Genomic DNA, 9,607 nt, shown 5'->3' on the forward strand with positions numbered 1-9,607 from the left:
CCATGTCACACCCTAACTAAAATAATAAAGAAAACAAAGATAACTAAGGCCAGGGCGTGACAGTAATTTTTCCAACAATGTTTACAGACAGATGATTTCACTTATAATTCACTGTATCACAATTCCAGTGGGTCAGAAGTTTACATACACTAAGTTGACTGTGCCTTTAAACAGCTTGGAAAATTCCAGAAAATGATGTCATGGCTTTAGAAGCTTCTGATAGGCTATTTGACATCATTTGAGTCAATTGGAGGTGTACCTGTGGATGTATTTCAAGGCCTACCTTCAAACTTTGCTTGACATCATGGGAAAATCAAAGGAAATCAGCCAAGACCTCAGGAAAAAAATTGTAGACCTCCACAAGTCTGGTTCATCCTTGGGAGCAATTTCCAAACACCTGAAGGTACCACGATCATCTGTACAAACAATAGTACACAAGTATAAACACCATGGGACCACACAGCCGTCATACCGCTCAGGAAGGAGACATGTTCTCTCTCCCAGAGATGAATGTACTTTGGTGCGAAAAGTGCAAATCAATCCCAAAACAACAGCAAAGGACCTTGTGAAGATGCTGGAGGAAACAGGTACAAAAGTATCTATATCCACAGTAAAACGAGTCCTATATCGACATAACCTGAAAGGCCGCTCAGCAAGGAAGAAGCCACTGCTCCAACCCCCCCCAAAAAAGAGCCTACTTTTTTTGGAAAACTAGAACTGTTTGGCCATAATGACCATCGTTATGTTTGGAGGAAAAATGGGGACGCTTGCAAGCCGAAGAACACCATCCCAGCCATGAAGCACAGGGTTGGCAGCATCATGCTCTAGGGGTGCTTTGCTGCAGGAGGGACTGGTGCACTTTCAAAATAGATGGCATCATGAGGCAGCACAATTATGTGGATATATTGAAGCCACATCTCAAGACATTAGTCAGGACGTTAAAGCTTGGTTGCAAATGGGTCTTCCTAATGGACAATGACCACAAGCATACHTCCAAAGTTGTGGCAAAATGGCTTAAGGACAACAAAGTCAAGGTATTGGAGTGGCCATCACAATGCCCTGACCTCAAACCCATAGAAAATGTGTGGGCAAAACTGAAAAAGCYTGTGCGAGCAAGGAGGCCTACAAACCTGACTCGGAAAGATATCAGTTTGTCTCTATGGATGGATTGTCCTCTGACAAATCAACTGTAAATTTCGGTGCTCGTCAACGTTCCGTTTTAGGACCACTATTGTTTTCCCTATATATTTTACCTCTTGGTGATGTCATTCGGAAACATAATGTTAACTTTCACTGCTATGCAGATGACACACAGCTGTACATTTCGATGAAACATGGTGAAACCCCAAAATTATCCTCGCTGGAAGCCTGTGTTTCAGACATAAGGAAGTGGATGGCTGCAAATGTTCTACTTTTAAACTCGGACAAAACAGAGAAGCTTCTAGGTCCCAAGAAACAAAGAGATCTTCTGTTAAATCTGACAATTAATCTTGATGGTTGTACAGTCGTCTCAAATAAAACCGTGAAGGACCTCTGCGTTACTCTGGACCCTGATCTCTCTTTTGACGAACATATCAAGACTGTTTCAAGGACAGCTTTTTTCTATCTACGTAACATTGCAAAAATCWGACACTTTCTGTCCAAAAATGATGCAGAAAAAACGTATCAATGCTTTTGTCACATCTAGGTTAGACTACTGCAATGCTCTACTTTCCGGCTACCCGGAAAAAGCACTAAGTAATCTTCAGTTAATGCTGAACACGGCTGCTAGAATCCTGACTAGAACCCAAAACTTTGATCATATTACTCCAGTGCTAGCCTCTCTACACTGGCTTCCTGCAAGGGCTGATTTCAAGGTTTTACTGCTAACCTACAAAGCATTACATGGGCTTGCTCCTACCTATCTTTCCCGATTTGGTTTTGATATTGGTTAATATTTAACAGAGATTGTGCCTCAATTGTGTGAGTGCGTGCACACGTGCACGAGTGTCTGATAGAACAAGATTTCCTCATCTCGTCCACATAGGCTAGCCAGGCACTGCCTGTTTGCTGTCCCTTCACACAAGTTTAGTCAAGAAGCCTATTACCTTAAAAAATAACAATATAAGATATGCAAAGTGGAGGCTTTTGAACTGAGAGGGACATGCTGGGAAAAAAACTATTGATAAAGGCATGCACAGTCAACAGGTTTTCCAGTCATTTTAATCAATGAAATACCTACATTTATTTAGAAGAATATGACTTTTAATACTGTCACGAACCGGCTCGAAGCCCGTAACAAAAAGGGAGACAACGTGGAGATAAGGAATAACAAAATATATTTATTAACTAAGGTAACCTAAATGCAATTAACAATGGTGTGTGTAATCAGTAATCAGTAGTGTAAGTGAGTGTTTTGCATGCATAAATGTGATAATGAGGGGTGTTGAAAGGTGCCAAAGCAAACAAACAAAAGGCCACAAAAATACCACAACAAAATCTATGCAGCCTGATAGTATTTGCACAATTCTAACTGACTTTGGTATAATTTACAGAACGAGACAAAAGTTATAAAAAAACTACTCATTCAAGGGTTTTTCTTTATATTTACTATTTTCTTCATTGTAGAAGAATAGTGAAGACATCACAACTATGAAATAACACATATGGAATCATGTAGTAACCAAAAAAGTGCATCTACGGGATCGGTGTCCCTATACCGGGACAGTTGAGCTAACGTGCGCTAATGTGATTAGAATCGTGCAAATACTACCAGGGTGCAGTTATTTACCCAGAAGTTCTGAGTAGGCTATAAAGGCCTAGTTATAACTGCAGACACATAGGCCTATAAAGATACGTAGTGTAGGCTACTAATCTCGTTAAAGTATTTAAAAGTCATATTCTTCTAAATAAATGTTGGTATTTCATTGATTAAAATGACTGGAAAACTTGTGTGAAGCGTTTTATTGTTTTGAATTGTTAGATACTACTGCACTGTTGGAGCTAGGAACACAAGCATTTTGCTACACCCGCAATAACATCTGCTAAATATGTGTATGTGACCAATAACATTTTATTGGATTTTATTTTTCAGTTGCTTCCTGCATCCTGGATACATCCTGCATCCTAGGCAAATGGTTGTATCTCTGTTATTTTATTAGATCTGGAACGCACCCAATATACTCACGAGTATTTGTTTTTGTACTGTTTTTGGCTTGAACAATGTGAAYCGCAGATTCACTGATCTACAAATGATCATGCATTGCGAACAAGGTGATGCGCAGATTCACTGATCTGCAAATGATTGTCCACTGCGAAATAACTAACCTGCAAATCGTTTTTTTAAATGATCTTTACCGAGGCTGCAAAAATCTGTAATTCTGCGCAGCGTCTCGCACATTTTGATCCTCTCAATCTAGGAGCGTGGTTTCGGGAAGGAGGCGGGCTCTTAGGTCAAACGCGATACACTGTAATGCTTAAACATGTGGATTTTACAGTGCCGTTAGTCATGCTGTCGTTTATTTTCTGAGCGGTTGTGTACATAAAGACCTTTACAAACTTCAATACTGGACTGACCCACTGTGTGATGGTGTAACGTTATATGCCGTCCTCTAGTCTCGAAATTCATCAATTCATTGTAGGCTAGGTTGCACTCTCAATGTGGAGGTTGCTTTCCATCTTCTCGTCAACAAACTCTGGTCTCTGGTCAACAAACACAGGTAATTATTATATTTTGGGACACAATAACTGATGATAAAATGTATTGACGGGGAAAGATGATAGCGGTAACACGCGTCACTGTTATGTTGTCGTGGTGGTCTCTGTAACATTGTATCAATGTATCTTCTCCAGTCATTAGGACTAGTCCAAATTCTCCCCCACCAGGAGATTTAGGCTAGGGAAGACACGGGGTAGCTTGCAAACTGTAGTATACAATGTTACCATTGTGTCATTGTGTTTAGACATGTTTTTCAGTGCAGTACAGCAGGCAGCAGAGGGGGTACAGACAGTGTAACCTAGTCTGTCTGTTAAGGGGTTATATAAGCTTGGCCTATTTAGTGTAAATAATTAACTTCCTGGTCCATGATTAGAGGTCTCTAACCTCCATATGTGCTAAAGTGAGCTTGTTTATCTGAAAACTAAGGGTCTCTGTATTTCCATTGCACGTCTGAAATGTCTTTTGAAATTGAACTTCTAGTCAATGGACCGGATTCTAGTAAACTGGCCACTCCTGTTTGCGTTTTCACTCTTGTAGTTTCACTCTCATCTAAAATAAATTAATCCAACAAGAGCATACACCTGGGTGATAAGATTGCATGGACTCAAGTTTCCCGTACTGGGCATATTCCATTGCTATCGGCCAACTGGTTTCTCTAGACGAAGACTACAGAAAAGCAAGGTTCCTGACACACCTCCAGTGTGTACTTTCACAGGTAGTTGGGCTGAGCTGTCATGATTCATGCAAAACAAACAATTTACTACTTAAAGGGCAGTTCCGCCACTTTTCAACAATTCATTATCTTCAGCACAATACCAGTTTATACATATGTGAACATTTTGCATTTCTATGATCTGTGTTTAAAAAGATGAGAAGAAAGTTCCTCAAAAATTATTCTCTGAGACATCACAGGGCAGGGTTAAAAGTAAGAAAATCACTGTTATTGAAATACTTAACTTTTTGGGGATGGGGGCAGCATTCAGAATTTTGGATGAAAAGCGTGCCCAAAGTAAACTGCCTGCTACTCAGGCCCAGAAGCTACGATATGCATATAATTGGTCGATTTGGATAGAAAACACACAAAAGTTTCCAAAACTGTTAAAATAATGTCTGTGTGTAAAAACCAGAGTAAAAACATGATAAAAATCCATCCAGGAAGTGGGATTTTTTTAGGTTTGTAGTTTTCTATTGAATGCCATTACAGTATCCATTCACTTAGGACTCAAATTGCACTTCCTATGGCTTCCACTAGATGTCAACAGTCTTTAGAAATTGTTTCAGGCTTGTATTCTGAAAAATGAGGGAGTAAGACCACTCTGAATGAGTGAACCCTGCAGTGTCCCAGAGGTTTTTCATGCGCACGACCGAGAGCGCACCTTTCTTGTTTACCTTTTATATGGACYACGTTATTGTCCGGTTGAAATATTATCGATTATTTAGGCTTAAAAAAACCAGAGGATTGATTATAAACATCGTTTGACATGTTTCTACAAACTTTACGGATACTATTTGGATTTTTCGTCTGCATGTTGTGACTACCTTTGAGCCTGTGGATTACTGAACAAACGCGCAAACAAAACTGAGGTTTTTGGATATAAAGAGGGACTTTATCGAACAAAACAAACATTTATTGAGTAAATGGGAGTCTTGTGAGTGCATCCATATGAAGATCATCAAAGGTAAGTGATTAATTTTATCGCTATTTCTGACTTGTGTAACTCCTCTACTAAACTGGTAACTGTTTGTAATGATTTGTCCACTGGGCGCTGTTCTCAGATAATCGCATGGTATGCTTTCGCGGTAAAGCCTTTTTGAAATCTGACACCGTGGTTGGATTAACAAGAAGTTAATCTTTAAACCGATGTATAACACTTGTATGTATTATGAATGTTTAGAATGAGTATTTCTGTTTTTGAATTTGGCGCTCTGCAATTTCACTGGATGTTGGCCACAGACCCTAGTGAGGTTAAACTTTTGATGATGTCATCAGGTAAAACTTTTTAATTTGAATTTTTTCTACAAAATGTAGAAATGTACCGTTTTCACATACTTTATGTGCACACTGGCATTGTGCTGGAGAGTTGGAAAATGATGTTTAAAAGTGGTGGAGTTGTCCTTTAAACCATTCAGACATTTATGATTAACGATCAGTTGGTTTCTGGCTACGTGAAGGAAACTTTTTTTGAAATTATTGTTGCTTCTAGGTGGTTGTCTTGTCTGCCTATTCATCCCTACTGTTCTCTTTCAATCTCAGACAGAGATGCTGTGATCATAGTGACAAGGAGGAACTACTAGAGACGAGGAGAGGGAGGGAGGAGGTCACCATGAAAGGCCTGAGTGGCTCCAGATGCTGCTTCTACATGGGTTTCTTAGTGGGAACCCTCAGCCTGTACTTCCTGCGCCAGGTGGGTTAAAGGGAAATGGAAACACTAGGCTTCAGAACACCAGCTAACTGTAACTGTAAATCGCCATATTGGCATTGTTGCATCATCTGTAGGAGAGTTTTGGAATTCCTGAATTTACTGAGACCATGACCTCTGCGTACATTAAAGAGCATTATTTGCTGGTGTCAAACCATAAATGAAAACATAATACATATTTTGAAAGCTGAGAAACAGCCCTTTCAAACGACATAACATGCAATACAGATGTAGGATCTTAATTTGAGCTAGTTTGCTACAGCAGGAAATTTGAATTATTATGTGGATTATAATTAATGAAACATTTTTGTAGGGGTTGACACATTTTATGTTAGGGCAAATCAAGTCTGAACATTTTAAGTGGAAATTACACACTTTAGAAGCCCTTTTAAACTTTGAATACACTACAAGTTTGCAGGAAAATTCTCATCAACAAAAGTGATCAAACTAAGATCCTACATATGTAACAGCACATCAATCAAATGGTAATCAGTCAAGAAAAAACACCTGTGAAAATGCGTAACGTATATGCTTTTTCCCCAAACAACTGCCATTTACACAACTTCCTAATAAATTTAAAGAAAAAAGCATACTGATAATTTGAAATCATGATAGTGATAGCTTTTACTGTGAATGAGTTACAGACGTTTCACTGACTTGTTACACTATTATTGCACTGTCCATGCAACTTATTATGTGACATGTTAAGCACATTTTAACTCCTGAACTTATTTAGGCTTGCCATAACAAAGGGGTTGAATAAATAATTGACTCAAGAAATTTCAGGTGTTAATTTTTAATTAGTAAAACATTCTAAAAACATAATTCCGCTATATCGAGATATGTAGCTATGTACAGTGGGGAGAACAAGTATTTGATACACTGCCGATTTTGCAAGTTTTCCTACTTACAAAGCATGTAGAGGTCTGTAATTTTTATCATAGGTACACTTCAACTGTGAGAGACGGAATCTAAAACAAAAATCCAGAAAATCACATTGTATGATTTTTAAGTAAATAATTTGCATTTTATTGCATGACATAAGTATTTGATACATCAGAAAAGCAGAACTTAATATTTGGTACAGAAACCTTTGTGTGCCAATTACAGAGATCATACGTTTCCTGTAGTTCTTGACCAGGTTTGCACACACTGCAGCAGGGATTTTGGCCCACTCCTCCATACAGACCTTCTCCAGATCCTTCAGGTTCGGGGCTGTCGCTGGGCAATACGGACTTTCAGCTCCCTCCAAAGATTTTCTATTGGGTTCAGGTCTGGAGACTGGCTAGGCCACTCCAGGACCTTGAGATGCTTCTTACGGAGCCACTCCTTAGTTGCCCTGGCTGTGTGTTTCGGGTCGTTGTCATGCTGGAAGAACCAGCCACGACCCATTTTCAATGCCTCTACTGAAGAAGGAGGTTGTTGGCCAAGATCTCGCGATACATGGCCCATCCATCCTCCCCTCAATACGGTGCAGTCGTCCTGTCCCCTTTGCAGAAAAGCATCCCCAAGAATGATGTTTTCACCTCCATGCTTCACGGTTGGGATGGTGTTCTTGGGGTTGTACTCATCCTTCTTCTTCCTCCAAACACGGCGAGTGGAGTTTAGACCAAAAAGCTCTATTTTTGTCTCATCAGACCACATGACCTTCTCCCATTCCTCTCTGGATCATCCAGATGGTCATTGGCAAACTTCAGACGGGCCTGGACAAGCGCTGGCTTGAGCAGGGACCTTGCGTGCGCTGCAGGATTTTAATCCATGACGGCATGGTGTGTTACTAATGTTTTCTTTGAGACTGTGGTCCCAGCTCTCTTTCAGGTCATTGACCAGGTCCTGCCGTGTAGTTCTGGGCTGATCCTCACCTTCCTCATGATCATTGATGCCCCACGAGGTGAGATCTTTGCATGGAGCCCCAGACCGAGGGTGGATTGACCGTCATCTTGAACTTCTTCCATTTTCTAATAATTGCGCCAACAGTTGTTGCCTTCCACCAAGCTGCTTGCCTATTGTCCGTAGCCCATCCCAGCCTTGTGCAGGTCTACAATTGTATCCCTGATGTCCTTACACAGCTCTCTGGTCTTGGCCATTGTGGAGAGGTTGGAGTCTGTTTGATTGATGTGTGGACAGGTGTCTTTTATACAGGTAACGAGTTCAAACAGGTGCAGTTAATACAGGTAATAGTGAAGAACAGGAGGGCTTCTTAAAGAAAACTAACAGGTCCTGTGAGAGCCGGAATTCTTACTGGTTGGTAGGTGATCAAATACTTATGTCATGCAATAAAATGCAAATTAATTACTTAAAAATCATACAATGTGATTTTCTAGATTTTTGTTTTAGATTCCGTCTCTCACAGTTGAAGTGTACCTATGATAAAAATTACAGACCTCTACATGCTTTGTAAGTAGGAAAACCTGCAAAATCGGCAGTGTATCAAATACTTGTTCTCCCCACTGTAGTTACCTAGCTAGCTATATAGGGATGATACATTTTACAGGTAAAATAGCAATCCTGCAGCAGCCCTCTCTTCTGTATGACTGGCTAGCTAGCAAGCTAGCTTCATATCTTAACTTAATTACTAGCCAGTTCATGTTATCTAGGTCTAGCTCATACCTAATGAAAAATGCTCTTCAAAATGTCAAGTATGAGTATTTTATTTTGTACAGTAATCAATGAAAACATTTACATCAAAAAGACAAGACAGGAGAAAAGCTAAATCAATTAGGCTAGCTAGCTACCTTGCCTCGTTTTATCTGATTGTCTACTCGGCTTGTTATCAACATTTCATTTCACAGACTTAAATTGGAAATGTAAATATTATAATTACCAACATAACTAATTGTATACAGTTTCTTAAATGTAATTGTCTTGCTCTAAATGACAGAGCATTCGAAGTTATGAGAAACCTTTCAGGTCCACTAGAAGCAAGGCGCCTCCTGGTGGCAGGATTCACTTTCAGTCTCTGTGCCAAAACTCACAATTTTCTCACTACTATCAATGTTTACTAAGGCACTTCAACATAGCACACCCATACCTCTAAGAAACATTGTTCAAGATCAGAAGACAAAAAATAAAGATGTTTAAATGTTACAAGCCCATATTTAGTATTAGTGGATTGAATACATCTCTTTGTTTAGCTTTACTTCCTGAAGTGTTTCCAATATTCTAGTGGCTCTATAGCCCTGTAATTAGTATTCATGTAGCCCTATACAGCTGTAATTACTATTCAAGTAGCCCTACCTACAGTTGAAGTCGGAGGTTTACATACACCTTAGCCAAATATATTTAAACTCAGTTTTTCACAATTCCTGACATTTAATCTTAGTAAAAATTCCCTGTCTTAGGTCAGTTAGGATCACCACTTTATTTTGAGAATGTGAAACATCAGAATAATAGCAGAGAGAATTATTGATTTCAGCTTTTATTTCTTTCATCACATTCCCAGTGGGTCAGAAGTTCACATACACTCAATTAGTATTTGGTAGCATTGCCT

General features: G+C 39.5%; 1 protein-coding gene across 3 annotated transcripts in view; it reads left to right on the plus strand.

Moving 5' to 3' along the window:
• The first annotated feature begins 3,401 nt into the window (after positions 1-3,401).
• Positions 3,402-9,607, plus strand: part of LOC111966812 (glycoprotein-N-acetylgalactosamine 3-beta-galactosyltransferase 1-A) — a 27,314-nt gene continuing 21,108 nt past the window's right edge. The window contains exons 1-2 of one of the 3 annotated variants that reach the window (XM_023991752.2): positions 3,402-3,698; positions 5,952-6,102. In XM_023991752.2, coding sequence (XP_023847520.2) covers positions 6,022-6,102 — 81 coding nt within the window. In that variant the 5' untranslated portion in view covers positions 3,402-3,698; positions 5,952-6,021. Of the gene's footprint in view, positions 3,699-4,111; positions 4,413-5,951; positions 6,103-9,607 lie in introns of those variants that run through there. The other 2 variants (XM_070444584.1, XM_070444583.1) reach the window with 2 other exon arrangements.

The sequence above is a fragment of the Salvelinus sp. IW2-2015 genome, linkage group LG7 (assembly GCF_002910315.2).
Source record: "Salvelinus sp. IW2-2015 linkage group LG7, ASM291031v2, whole genome shotgun sequence".
Lineage (NCBI taxonomy): Eukaryota > Metazoa > Chordata > Actinopteri > Salmoniformes > Salmonidae > Salvelinus > Salvelinus sp. IW2-2015.